Source organism: Pagrus pagrus (genome assembly GCF_965226575.1).
Source record: "Pagrus pagrus genome assembly, chromosome: 6".
NCBI lineage: Eukaryota > Metazoa > Chordata > Actinopteri > Spariformes > Sparidae > Pagrus > Pagrus pagrus.
Genome location: NC_140190.1, coordinates 19,164,037 through 19,179,561, shown reverse-complemented (window position 1 = coordinate 19,179,561; position 15,525 = coordinate 19,164,037). Strand labels below are relative to the sequence as shown.

The following is a 15,525-nucleotide window of genomic DNA, read 5'->3' as shown; positions in this document are numbered from 1 at the left end:
AAAGTCTGACACCACCCGTCTGACACCTCCATCCAGCACCCATCCTGTGCTCAACACCACCCTCTCCACCACTGCAGGCCCAACAATCAGAGTGAAAGGCCGAATCCTTGAAAAATGCACATGAATCTCAGGATATCTCAGCTTCAAGGGTGTAAAAAAAAAACGTCTTTTCAAATCAATCTTGGATCTTGGGGCTTCCGTAGACTAGATTACCCCCGAGGAGCTGTGGGGGGGCATTTTATGTTTTGCATAAAGTGCATTAGTGTGAGACAATGACTGAATTTTCATTTTCTTATGAACTTTTCCTTTCAGTAAACTCATCATAAAGAAGAACTGAGAAATGTAAACAAGTTTGGATTTATCTTGCCGACTTGATTTAGACACTGATAGTTTAATGGTGACGTCAGGCGTCAGTGGATGAAAATTACCACCTTTCTGAGCAGGCATGTCATAATTTATGTCTGAAATGATGACAGGTAGGTAATTAGTGTCGTCATTTAGGTTTTCACACATTCTTCCGTGCCGATGTGAACTTCCATTCCTGCTTCAGAAGAAGCAGATTGTTTTGTCTCATGTTTCCTTCAGGCGAACTCACAGGGATTATTTACTTCCCTGTTGGAAAAATAAATTCCTCCAAAACTAACAATCAGATTCCACAGAGGAGCTTTATCAGAGTCTCCTGCTTTTCTGAGGAACTGCAGGAAGAGGATTTGAGGTATTGTACAGACTGTGACTTGGAAATGCCGCGGTCAGGGTTAGCTGGATACGTGACCACTGACGAAGTCAACAATCTGAAAAGCAGAACTGGAGAGTTTCACATCAGTCATATTGGTCAGATTGTGTTGGCATTTTGAACATTACAGATACAAAAGTGTATGTTAAATTTATCATTCACAGTTTTGAATGTAAAGGCCACACAATTAACTTTATTTCAAATTTGGGGATTTTAATAGAGAAAATAATAAAAGACAATGTTTACACTTACTCCTTGAAGATTTTACATATTGAATCAGCTCTGAACTGAAGGAATAATAAACACAATTAAATGTTCTGTGTTTATGAAAATATTTAGAGTTTAAACTGCCTTTTTTTATTGTATTTATTCATTCTATAAATCCATTTTATTTAAATTTCCCTCTCCTTTGCTGTCCCTGGCCAGTCTGTCTCTTTGTTCTATTTTTCCTTTCATAAGATTTTGCTTGTGTTGTGATTTACACTATTGAACATTTCTGTGTGGATTAAATGGAAACATTTATTTTGTAAAGGAGAAAAAATGTAACTGAAATAGAGTAAAATAAAACATACAATGTCTAAATCCTCATCTAAATGTAAAACTTACGATGGGAAATGATTAGCATTAAACTGTTCATCATTATGTTGGTCAGATGCTCTGCAGGAAATTAAAAAACAGTTGGAATAACCCTCGACCCACTTCTCCTGTGTCCTGGTTTCCAAACACTTTCTCTATATTCATCTAACTTTAAGTTACTTAAAATTACTTTGTTTACTGACAAAGTATATTTTTGTTATAGATAACTGAACAATACATGTAATTATACTTTGAACTAACTGATCTTGTGTTTCAACAGTGTTTTTTTTTTTTCAATAAGCAGCTAATCATAACTTAAATGTCCCGTTTCATCTGCTCTCTATATCCGAGGACAGTAATGGGTTTCTACCTCACCTGCACATGTATTTCACTTTTATTAACTTTTCTTATATATATGTAAATGTAAGTGAAAATAAATTTAAATTAAGCATCCTCTTGTATTAACAAAATGGATCAAATCGACTCTGGAAATCATGCACATGAAGAGCTGAAGTTTTATTTTGAAGGTCAAGCTAATTCTGTTTAACATCTGGGACTCTGGACTGTTCGGGGCTCAGACGACGTTTTGACACGTTGAGTAGTAAAATACAGGTGAAAATAATAACGGCTGATGTTCATTTAGCTGCCTCAGTTTCAGGGTGCTGGTATTGTGCACCCTGGCTCACTGTTATATTTAGTGGGAAAATGTGTTCATGAAAATCTTCGGTGTTTTGCAGACCCATGTTTGTAATCAAACTGCTGTCAGGAATAAACGTAATAAAAAAACAAGCATGAAGACATTCTCTTAATAAAACAGTAATTTATTTTTGACTGGAAACTAAAATTGTCTGAAACAGCACATTAACAAGGGCATTAAGATATTTTATCCAAGGCTCAGTGATCACTTTCATACAGTACACTTGGCATGTACACGGCATCTCCTTCAAACGAAAGAAAACTGAAAAAAAAAAAAAAAGTCTAAACGAGTGAAGAAATAAGCCCATTTGCAAAAAAAAAAAAGAAAAAAAAAAAAGGAAATCATAGAGTCCATCCTGTAAAAAGATGACTGATTGTACATTTACCAAGCGTTTTGGTTTGGTTCTAAGCCACAGAGAAACCGAATCGCCTGACGACAGCAGACGACGGCACAGGAGGCACAAAAGACGTGACACAGACAGGACATCCCATAATATGCTCACACACAATCGACTGGGTTCCAGCTTTAAAGTGTGAAATGTTTAATAGTTTCCATTGTTTTGTTTTCTGCAGATAATGTTTGTCTAGTTTGTTTTTTTTTCTTTGTAAGCAAAGTGTTGGTACACTACAATCGAAATCTAAATGCTGCATTCATTAAATACATTAAAATCGGCAATGTAACAAAACCTTTTCTCTGCATATGAAAGTCAACACAGCATTTACATGACCAAAAAAAAAAAAAAAAGATGGCTCCTTTTCTGACTGTTTTGTGCACAAGGCCCTTCCCTCCACCCGACACAAACACCTTTCCATTCTTCATCTTATTCCTCCCCTCGACTCTACCCTCTCTCTGCCCTCATTGTTCCCTTTCTCGTTCATAAATCCTTTCACAATCATTCACAGACTGACAGAAAAATAAAGAGTGCTAGATAAAAACATGAGGTAAGAAAGTGGTTTGATTATAGATCATGCAGAACATGCAAAACAGCGACAAAAAAAAAATATAGGGAAGGAGAGAGTAGAAAAAAGTATGAGTGTGCATTTAAAAATGAAAAAAAAAAAAAAAAAAAAAAAAAGACTTACACAGCTTTGCGTCTTTGGTTATAAAGTAGGTCAAACAATTTTCACAGCTTTTCATCCCCCAACCAAACCCACAAATTATTTTTTTTTGTTTTGACAAAGAAAGTCTAAAAAAAGTACATTAATAGTTTTCTTTATCGAAACATCCCATCACATCTTTAACAACAGGTGTTCTCCTGTACAAACCCTCCTCGCTCTTAATACTTTACACTTTACAAAATATACATTCAACCTGGATTTCACCTAATGTAAGCTCGGCTTTAGTGTTAGCACTATTTCATGAGAAGAAAAGTTTCTAGTATGGAACTTATTGCCTACTTACTGAGATCTACTTGTTGCAAGAGAGACTACCAAATTTAATACCTGACAGATTCTAAAATACCAAAAGACCAAAGAGAAAGGTTTTCTTTTTTGTTTTTAATAAGTATCTCCATGACACTGTTCACTTACATTATGAAAATAGCAGCCCTGAAATAAATAAATGCAAATACTAAAACTGAACTAATGAAAAAAAAAAAAGGTATTATGATTCATGTCAAAGAACGGTGGCTCTGAGAAAACAACACAAGCATTTGTTGCAGCATATAACAAGCCGAGGCTCTCGACTTGCTCCACTCATGCCGAGGCAACCGCTGGCGTCCTCCTCTGCTCAGGGAGGACAAATACTTCCACCTCCACCCTCCCCAACTCCCCCCCACCCCACCCCGCCCCACCCCCAGTTCTCTGGACTCTTCTGGGCCAGAGAGTGATGTGGCGTGGGGATACCGGGAGGACAGTCCCTGCTGGATGTTACAGGACCCATGTCAGTCCCCTCGCAGGGTTGCACCGCCCTTTTCCACCACTTTTGCCCAGACAAATCAAGCTCTCTGTGCCCTTTGACACCGTCTCCTGCACAAGAACAGCATGCAGTTTTATGGTGTGCACCGGCTCCCCTGCCACTCCTTCTTTTTCAGCTTTCTTTGCAGCCAACCACGGGGACAGAATAAGACTTTGACAGGGTGGTAAATGTCTTAATAATGTGAAGGCCCGGTGACGGCAGCGTGCACACACTGAAGCATGGCTCTTGGTGGCAAACAAAGATGTTGCTGTTGTTGATTTTTCCTCGAATGGAGCATATTGAATGCAGAGCCGAGCCTTTTGCTTTATGGAGCTAAGGGGACGGTAGCAGTTGTTGTCATTACTAACAGGATCTTCCACTCCTGTCCGTGGGTGGTGTGTGTTTGAGTGTGTGTATTGAAGAAGGGGGATCACGCCGACGTGATGTTGGGCTGATGAGGGACACTCTGACTCCCCTCGTTGTTGTTGTTGTTGTTGTTTGTGACGAGCGGGTGCTGCTGCTGCTGCAGAAGCGGCGGCGACGTGCTGCTGCTCTGAACGAGCTGAGTGGACAGCTGACCGAGCTGCTCCGTGTTGGCCAGCGACTTCAGCACGGCGTTCTCGCGCTCCAACACCGAGTTCCTCTCGTACAGCTCCTTGATGTGCTCCTTCAACACCTCCACCTCCTCGCGAACAGCATACATCAGGTGGCTCTTCACCAAGTCCTGTAAGACGAGAAAAGGGAAACTATGATTAGCACATAAATAGTTTTTAGACAACAGAAAATGTCACCCGACAGCTTTATCCTGCGGTGAGATTTCTGTGACAGTTTTGTAACGAAATTTCACCTGTGGTGACCTGAGGTCACCTGTCAGTCAAACTGCGTGAACAAATATACAGCAATTTGTTTGTTTTCTACTGTGTTGTTTTAAAGAGAGGCCAAAGGAAGGCAAGTTGTCCAGAGCAGGAAATGCGGGAGCTTTCGTGAGCTAAATATAGGTGAATTTGTCATGGATTATTAGATTAAATGTTCCTCCAAGTGAGTTTTACCTTCATCAGCTCTGAGACAGTTGTGTAACTGGGACAACTCATCAGGAAACAAGTCACTGTTGAGGCCTACAGAGAATGTGTGTCACATTGTTTTAGCTTTTAAAATGTGTGGAAACTCACCATTGCCTGTTCAATCTTGTTATCGATGGCGACAACGCTGGCACCGGATGCACTGTAGAGACAAAGAGCGACAGTTAACAACAAGATACTCATCTCATGTCTTACGCGTGCTTGAGATGATATCAGCTATTTGGCATTCACTTCAAGTGCCAAATCTGGTCCTTAACGTGCCAAGCATGAGCCCAAACATGATCTCACTGGTGCCTCGGGAGGCTAAACAAATATCTGATGCGTAGATTAACGGTCAAATCCCTTTCCAGAGAATGAGATGAAGAGATTTGAGATGGAATCCAAAACACACGGACCAAAAATAAAAAACAAGACTATTTTTAGCGCACTTGACAGGAAGCGTCTCAGATGGACTCTTTCGAAACCTTCCAAGAGCTACTGTCAATACAGGCGAAGAGGAGAGGTGTTGTTTTTAAAGGTGAGGAGGGTGAGATGTTAAGATGTCTCAACAGTAATCAGCTCTCCGATTAATTTTCTTTCAATTTTCTGAACGATCAATCAAAGCATCGTTGCAGCTCTAGCGTCAAGGGGAAAAACCTTCAGCTTACACACGTTTAATAGACAAATATTTCTGCATAATCCTCCACCACACACCCAACAAAAATCATACACACGGATATCCTTTTACTCTAGAGGTATATTTGTTGGCCCACATTGGCATGAGGCTACAGGAGATTAACAGGAGTAAATTTCCATTAACACAGCAGCAGCTGACGCGCCTAGTGTGACGTCTTTCATCAGTGCAACCAGCCGTGATGCTGATGCCTGAATCAGAGCATGCTCATCTTATTGTGCTCGTCTATGGGGTTTCAGAGGCATTGAAATGTAGTAAAAGCGCCGTTTTCTCAACACGTCTTCCTAAAACATCCCCGCTGTAAATCTGCCAGCAGGAGCCCGGATAACAAAGCACCTGGAGACTGTTCAAATCCCGACATCTCAACCAGTCGCGGTGGCATCCGCTTTAATGTATGCATGACTCCTCCACTGTAATAAAAGCAGATTACAGACGAGGAATGGGACTCTCCTCCTGCGGGGTGCGGCTGATCGCTTCCACCTCTCATAAACATCTGTAAAGAAAAAAACGCGTTTTCTGTTGCAGCTCTTAGGCTGTGTGCACCCACACATCTACATATCGCTTGCGAGCAGCGCACATTTTGTTTTCCACCACCCTTCCCCCTTGAAACAAAGAACGAAAACGCGTCTCCAACCAATCTGCACATAAGAAAGATCGACTTACTAAACCACGCGTACGATCCTCGCGGGACAAAAACGATGCCAAGTTTCGGGATTGACTTCACGGAACGGGAATATCTTTTAAAGATCTTGATCCGTCTCGACAGATAACGCTGCTTGCACAATCACCGCCCTGCTGGGATGTGGATGCAAACACAAAGAAGGACCGACGCGTCTTTGCGCCGCTAGTAGGCGCTGTGGCGTGAGTCTGAGACATGAGTGGAACATAATGTGCAGAGCATCCAGTGATGTTTGGAAACAAGTTTGTGACTCAAGTCCAGCGAGAAAACACGCGTTAGAAGAAAAGAAGAAAAACAACAACAACAACAACAAAAAACAAAAGAGTTGTCGGAAAAATCATTCCTGGCTCGACTTATCTTAAAAAACACAAACGTAAAAGGTGATGGAGGCTTGATACACACTAAATATAGTATGTAAAATATATTCACGTGTTTCAGTCTTTGGGTAAATACAAGAGGTTTGGTGTGCGTAAAAGCTGTGCGTAAATTCTAGCCAAACTTTTTATCTAACCACACACCGCCATACGGATCACCAGCCGTCTCTCCAGCTTGTGTATGTCGCTCTCCTGCGTGCTGGAGGGCACGTACACCGCTCCCGATCACAAACAGATGCCCACACTTGAGGAGGAAACATGTTGGAGTGCCACAAACAGAAAGAAGAGCGTCCTGCATACCGAACAGCTGATGGCAAAACACTTAGTCCATCTGGGGGGCACATAGCGAGAGCAAATGGACACTGGGCAGATTGGATTTCTACCAGAGCTGCATCTGAATGAGATGTCTTCAGTCCCCGGAGTGGGAGCGTGCCACTAAGTTTAAACGCGTATGTAGGAGGGAATTAATCCTATAAAATAAAACATAATACGCACCGCCAAAAGGACATTACCCCCGAAGCACACAGGACATATATAAGTTGACTTATCCGAAAGTAAACAAATGACACAGATCGTATATGAAAGTCCTTTACCTGACGCATCTGGCCCTGTAGGACATCAAACGTCCTGAATATGTCGGCGAGGTTCCCGGCGAGCAGGGCAGGCTGTAGCTCATTTTGCAGCGCATGTTCCTCTAAAACTTTCTTTACCGTTCTTTACTGACTGAGTGTTAAAACACAGATGCTTCTTGTTTGAAAGTCGGAGCTGAGAGTGTGTCCTTTAAAAGCACGCTCAGTCACATGGTGAGAAAACAGAGAGGCGGAGTTGAGCCTCTCCCTCCTCCCCTCCCTCCCCTCTCCACTTAATTTACTCTGAGGGAGACGCCTGTACAAACTACATTATTAACTGTAACCGTCTGTCAAAAAAAATTATACCCAGGACTCCTGAGGGACAAGACGGCTTATTTAAAAGCCAAGCGTTAATTAAAAAGTGGTTTTGCATGTACTGACAAAACATCGTGTCATCAACATCTGGTTGTACCTGTTCCCTTCTATTCTGTGAATGACAATTATTGAGTCTGGAGCTGTTTGCAGTCAAATGAGCCATTAAATCGGTCTCTTACTGCAACATTTTTCGGTTTTCTCCGCACGTGGACCGTCCATCGCCCTTTTAATGTGATTATTCCGTACCTAGTGTTGAGGAAAAACAACTTCAAGCTGTGAAATCGTCAAATCTGAGCAGGCGACATCAACATCAAGTGTGAAATGCAGACTGAGCGACATAAAATGCATATTAGTGATAAAATCTCGCACGTTTTTATTGCTCACATTGACATTAAGCTGACATCAGTGAAATGAAACACCATAACAAGTCATAAACAAATTTGTAATGCAGCATTTCACATTTCCACAGTCCTCCTCTACTACTTCTCTCTCCCAAAGTACAAAACATGTGAGGAAAAGTAATAGTTAGATTATTTATCTGCTCAGAGCCTCTAAAAATAGCATAAATGCAGATTGGAGGTGATGTACAGCATGACAGATCCACACTGACGTGACGACAGCGGGGTAAATGAGTTACATTCCACAACGAGGGACTCACTCGGTCGTGCGATCTAAAGGCTGATAAACAACACGAGGAGAAGACATTCCTCCCTTTGAACTGAGCATTTACACATCTGGGACAAAGGGGGACAGAAGAATGTCCACAAGAGACATGACAAGTGACTGGGAGATCTGTCCTGAAGCAGTTACAAGAAATGTTAAAGTTAGGGGGACAAAAACTCATTTGTTGCCATTCGGTGTCCAAGCAAAACAAAGCCAACTGTACATTTTATTCAAGGAGGAAGACATGTGGTGGTTTATATAAGGACCGCTCGCTGTGTTAACCTCAACATGGGCCTTCCCCGCAGACTGCGGCAGCGCACACATGCCCCCAAACATCTCCAGGACCACAAGGCAGCACATTCCAACTCCGGACACCTCCGGCCCCGAGGCCAGCACCTCTAAACCGAGACATCTGTGTCAGAGCCACCATCACGCTGTGACAAGCACACAGTCGAGTTCCTCACTATCAAAACAGTCCTGGAACCACGAGTTTTGGGTTTGATACCAGCTGAAAAGTCTCACCGGCTTGCTCACATTCTTGCAAGCAGCTCCGAAGAAAGGCGTAAAGCTCAACACGCCTTTAATGTAGATATGATTGAGACTGACTTCATGCGTCGCTCTACATCAGAGGAGACACGTGCGCAAGCAAAGTGTGGTCTCCTCCATGTCTCTGGGTTTATCACATGATGTTTCAGAGCATCAGAAATCCAATGCGCTCTCTCCATTGAGGGCACACATGCACCGGCACACGTCCCCATCGCAAAGCATACAAACACTCACTGTGGGGGGAGGCAGCTGAATAAATCAGACCTCAGCCTTTAAGTGATAACCCCCGTCCCTTGGAAAGTGTATTTCAAAACAATAGCTAGAGGGTGGGGGCTGTAACAACAGACGAGTGCGCTCACTAACGACTCACTGTTGTTCTCTTTGAGATGCATGTAGCCCCGGTTAATAGAGACCGTTCCCTAGAGGTGCACTTCAGCCGGGACGCCAGATGAGGTCAGCAGAGGCTCCGAGTAGCTGCGACACAAAACTCCACAGAGCTGCTTCAGGCAAGAGCAGTTTAGTCATGTCTAAATGATCACAAAGAATTCATTGTCAGGGCCTGAAATGAACTAGAAGTTTCTATTTTACAAGCTCACTGAAAAATGAGTATGTCGTTTCAAATTATTACCCTTCATCATCTATGTTAATGAGACAAAACCACTCAACAGACACAGGGATGCTGTCATCGTCGCTCTGACCCTTCATTAACATTTGTAGTTGTGATCTAGCGAGTGAAACTTTTGATACCAATCGCTAACGTATTCTGTCGTGTCAGCCGAATGCTATAAATGAACAAGGAAATGTCACATGTTTTGTAAAAGGCTCAGAGAACTGAAAGTGGCCTCTAAATCTGACTTACTGACATGCTCAAAAACAGCTGCAACTAAACTAATGATCACTGTGGAAACAAAGAGACCAGTATTTTTGAAAGACTGAGCTCTTTACAGGGATCTACGAGCCTCTCATGCTTACCTGTCTTATTAGATAAATTAGATCATGGCAGCGTTCACATCCAGTTTTCCACAAAAAACTCCACTGTGAATTTTCTTTTTCATAAAATGCACATCAATATCAGTTAGAGGAGGGACTGAAACATTTTTATTGGAGATTAACTTAATTCAGAAAGATACCATCTAACTTTTTGTGTCTTTAAACAACTCATACAACAACTAAACGTGCCCAAAGTGACTTGTCCAAACTGCTTGTTTGACCAACACTTTAAAACATAAATGATATACAGTTTATTTTAAGTCTGCAAAATTAACCTATTAGGACCAGATGCATCGTTTGAGTGTTGACTGATGCGACGTGAGCGTGTTTTGGATGACGTTGTCACTTTCAAGACATGTGAATGAAAAAAGGCAGAGAAATAGTTTTAGTGAAGGTTGACAATTCTCAAGTGTTTCATGTTTTAGGAGGCGTTTTCAAACAACGTGTTTAATGGGTTAATCAAAATATTAATTTTATCACAGAATGGCCAGGCGCTTGATGAAGGTAAAATGTGCCTACAAATCATGTTCTCCAGACGTAAGGGAACATGTCTGTTTGGTAGAGACCCAAGCAAAAATCACACCATTTTTTTTTTTTTTTCTTTTAAGAGCAAATGAAATGGAAAAATGACCATTCCCACTTAATGTGTGACTCGCAATCACAATATCTGTCAAAAATAATCACAATATGATTTTCTTTTGCATATTGTTCAGCCCTAGTTTATAAATATTTGACAAAAAAAAGCATTAAATCCTCACCTGGCAGAACAATTAACCTGCAAATGTTCAGAATTTATATTAAAAAAATGACTAATGGGATTTATCAGCTATCAAAACAGTCTTACATAAATGTTCTGTCAAATAATCGACTGAGAATGTCTTGAACTCGAGATAAAAGATTAAATATCTCAACTACTTAGCCAACATAGACAAGTCTTTTTTAAAAGTACAATGCCCTGACAACTTGGCGAACCGAGGAAGATTTATGATACAATTAAAAGCCACAAACTGCTCCTACATGAATCTTGTGTTGACTTTGTTTAATCGCTGTCACACTGTTATGAAACAAGCTTGATTTCGGCGTTACATAACTGGTTTTTGACTTTTAAGTTGTTCATTTTTTCACTTGCGAAGTAGGTGGCAGTCACATGATAATTTTCATAGTGAGACGTGAAACTAGGAACATACATATCATGCCATCAACACGCTTGTCACAAACAAATGGCCTGAAACCTGAGGAGGGAAACAAGTGACATAACACATGAGGCCTACTCGGTAATTGGTGTTGTGGCCTTGAAGTTCCCCAAAAGATTCTTGACAAAGTGCTTTTGTTCTAAAACTTCCAAGAATGGTGAGGGCTGCAGGATACGAGTGCGTCTGAACAACACGGTGGATTTTTCGAATGCCGTATTGTTGAGAAGTATCGTCTACATATAGGGTAAAGGGTGGTCCATACTTGCACAATGGGAGACTAAACAAAATTAGACAGACCGAAGGGACCTCCTGTCTGGTGATGGAAGTCTTATTTTTCCAGCACTAAATCAGAGTCATGAGTAGGTGTGTCCACTGCCACCGAGCTTCCTCGTAAACAGACCGAAGGAACTGTCCCACTCGCCTGTTACATAAACCCCAGACTTGTGCACAAACATCTTGGCATGCATATGACGTACTCAAAGGCCACCAGCATGTCCTCCCTGAAGACACGCTCACCTCTAGCAGACGGATGAACCGGACGACAGGGAGCATGAGAAGGAATCAAGGCCCTGATAAAATCTGAATTCTTGAGACAACGGATCATCATCGTTCATTATTTTAGACTCTAAAACAACTGCCAGCAGGGGTGTCTGTTAATGGTTGAAGAGCCCCTGTGTAATGTGACCATCAATGTCCATATGCAAACACAGCGGGGGCTCCAGGCAGGCTTAAATAATCAGGGCCAAAACGGTGCTCAACTAAAACCAGATCTTCAGCATGTAACATGCGCCTCAAGATCACATTTCACTACCTTTTTTTTTTTTCTATGAGTGATTTGGGCCTGTGCCACTCGTTTGACTCAATGTGGACCCCTCTGGTATGTGTTAAAAGTAATAGTGTTACTCCCGAGGCTTTAATGGGAAAATCCTGGCACCTCGCCGTTAACGAGCTTCTGTATTCAGCAGAGCATTTATCACGGGATCAAGGACTTAGCCTCATTTGGGCTTTCTCTCTGAAGTGCATGGTTTGGGTCAGACTAATGTCATTAGGAGCTATGCTGCAAAAACACTGAGCCTAATACGTGTCTCAGCCCACCGTCTTTCACTCTGGCTTCTGTGTGGCTTGAGCTTGAATCATTCCAGTTATCTTAATGTTTAGAAAAGGGGTTTAAGGTCAACACTAGAGGTGAAATGCGCAACCCCTTCCTAACTATTTGGCTGCTTATTGGTGCACGTATTAGTGCAAGTAGACGCCTTTGGTTATATTAGGCATCTCCCAGGTGTGAATGTCTCTAACTGACTGACTGTGAAGCAAGACGATGCTGAAAAAGACACATGTATGCTCAGCAATCATTTCCTGGATAAATAAAAGGTCAAACATCCAAGAAGTTTCCAAAGATAAAGTTGACAGGATGAAAATGTTGCACTCTCACAGTGCCGCTTTTGAGACATGAGGTCTGTTATGCAAGCAACGGAAAAATGGTTATGATCTCAATCCATCATCTATCAGATCCTCCCGCCTCTGCAGAACGTCAAGTCGCGTCATGTCCATCAATACTCTGCCTTCAGAACCTCGTGTACAACTGCTGAGTAATCTGTTCAAAACTATGTTCTTACTATTGTTCGTGCCTCAAAGAAAGACCTTGAAATTGAATTTGGCTAAGTCCTCTGTGGAAATGCCCCAAAGCCTGTTAGCAATTACATTGTGTGTTTTTGTGTGTGTGTGTTTTTGTTTGTAGAGAGAGAGAAAGTGTGTCCAATCAAGTTCATGCCAAGGAAAAAAAAAAAGGCGTAGTTGGTAAAAATTTAGTGACAGATGTTGAATTAACCAATTGTGTGTTTCTAAAAATAAAAGAATTACAAAAACAAATTGATGAGATGTATCAATCAAAAAAAGGACATTACTGGCACAGTTCTTTCCTGTCAGAACTTCAAGAGTGAGGCTGCAGTTTTCCCACGTTCAACTTTCCTCCTCCTCCTCCCTCTTGTCCCAATAATGAAATGTTTGTTTCTATGCCATAAACAGCAACCGCATACCTGGTCTGGATCAAGTAACTCTCAGTGGCTGAGCGTGGGGCCATTGATCAGGTGCACTCAGTCGGAATATAAATCTGTCTTTTCTTTATTGTCCGTGATCATAAAGTTGATCATTGTGGACCGAGGGCAGTAAAAGGGCTGCTGTTGCCTTGCTTGGGACCAATCGCAGCCTCACAGTGTTTCCATTCAGCAGACCAACAAATCGCTTTCCTGGAATGTTTACAAACGCAGAGTGTAACTTGTAATTTAGTTCAGCTAAAATAAATTCATCTCTCGCTTGTTGCAGTTGAAATACGAGCTGTTAACTAGAGGAGACTGAAGCAGAACTGCATGGGATCAAATGAGGGTCATTTAGATTTTGAGCTTTTGTAAACCTGTGAAAAAGCTCAGCATGGGAAATGAGTAGAAATAATATGTAGTTGTACTAAGAATTTGAGCATGTCAACAAAATTGTTCACAAAAATAGTCAACTGCAGAAAATGGTGGAAATTAGGGATGCCTAGATCCATCAGCCACCGATCATTCAGCACCCAGAAAATCACTGCCTAATCCTGCCTCTAGGTACTCTGTTTAACTAATACATTGTGAACAAATCAATCCTTAGGAGTTCTTTGTACTACTCTGTTAATTGAACCGACTAAGTAACATCATCACCAAGACCACCAAAATTGACTTTATGAGGTTCTTTACCTCAAACTATACAGTCACAGTAGGTTATTTCTTTTTCACTTGCGCAGTAAAATGTGAGTACAGGGTTTGAGACTAATGGCATCATGTTGTCAGGGATGATAGAAAATGTGTTGGGAACAAAGAGATCTTCCCTGGGACGCCTCCAATAGAGCTAACAGCTAACAGCTAACTATAGAAACACACTGGAGTTTCTCTTCAAAAGGAAACATAAATCGTTAAATAGTGAACTACAGTTTAATGTGACATCGCAACAATTAAATAACCAAGTAAATATAAGAAAATATATTTAAGTTTGGGATGGTTCAAATCGTCTTTCGGGACATTTTCCAGGACAGTAGTGAAAAAAGTAAGTCTGGAGCGCTACGCAAGTAAATGATTTGCATAGCGAGATGAAAGTAGGAATCTACATGCTATCAATATGCTTGTCATGATCCAAACAATTACCCTGTTACCTGAGGCATACCTTGCGCACTTTAAATTCCCCATAAAAACATATATCTGGCATGTTGAGCCAAAAGTCATAAATCAGATCATCTCAACTGCTTCTGTCCAAATTGCATTGTAAAGCTTCAGTGTGCCTCTGGACATGGTAGATTTTTAGTCCCTGTACGGGGAGGCTACTCACTGCGAGACCTATAAAAAATATGATACATTAAAATCTGAAAAAGGATGCAGTAAACTCACTACTGACAGGGTATGCACCCTATGTTTTGCCTAATGATGCTGCACTTTCAAAAAAAAAATTTGTGTTGAAGCAGGAGAGCTAGTTAGCATAGTCCTGAAGTGTGTTTGGCTAACTGAGCCAAGAGAGCTTACAGAGCTCACCTATAGAAACACACAGGACTGAGAGTTTGTGTTCAGAGGAACATGAAGAATTACACAGTTAACTGCCGTTTAATCTGACGGCGCAACAAGCTTACTATAAATCAGTGTACTGAAGTTATTCATTTGAGTTTGGAATTAAAGGTACTTTGGATGCCAATACTTAAATAACCAAGTAGAGAATCATCATTTTGATTTTAGGACCATTTACATCGACTTCAGGATGATCAAAACGGTTTTTAGGTTAAAAAAAAAAGTTATGTAAGTAAAATGATCATTTGCATAGTGAGTCATCAACATGATCCAAATGACCTATACCCTGACGCATACTTGCCGCACATTGAACCAAAATTGTAACACACAAAGAATCTTGACGAACTGCTTCTGTCCCTATTGCAATGTAAATCTTCAAGCAATGGGGAAAACTGCAGAACACTGGACGCATGATCATATGTGCCTCTGGACATGGCTAATGTTAAGCTTCCCCAAGGAGAGGAGGGGATTTTTACAGGCGCCTCAGTTATCAATTAGTGTTTGTGAGAGAGACTCTGAGTGAATCAGTCCTTGGGAGTTCTTCAAACTGCTCGCAATATTTTTTTCTCCCAAGGATGGCAGAGGCATATGCTACTCTGCCTCCGATTGGCTTACCGTAATATTCTCACCCTTACCCTAACCCAACAAAGGTAGTAAGTACTCGCCAGTCCAACAACACTGACTTTATGAGGTTACTTAATGCTGTACAGTCACATAGAATAAAGTCTTATGCTGCATCAGGGTGGAGACTCCAATACACTACAAGGCAGTCAAAGTGATGTAACACTGCAATAACAACACAGAAAACAATAGGTATTAGCAGATATGCCGAGTTATGAGATTACCGGACTCTACTTGTTCTAATACTTGCCCACCTAGTCATTATTATCCACATTACTGA

At 41.3% G+C, this 15,525-nt stretch overlaps 1 protein-coding gene across 1 annotated transcript in view; it reads right to left on the bottom strand.

Moving 5' to 3' along the window:
- Positions 1-3,804: 3,804 nt before the first annotated feature.
- Positions 3,805-15,525, bottom strand: part of tsc22d2 (TSC22 domain family 2) — a 36,756-nt gene continuing 25,035 nt past the window's right edge. The window contains exons 2-3 of the mRNA XM_084355052.1: positions 5,072-5,123; positions 3,805-4,626 (exon numbers count right to left, since the gene is read on the bottom strand). Coding sequence (XP_084211178.1) covers positions 4,333-4,626; positions 5,072-5,123 — 346 coding nt within the window. The 3' untranslated portion in view covers positions 3,805-4,332. The remainder of the gene's footprint in view (positions 4,627-5,071; positions 5,124-15,525) is intronic.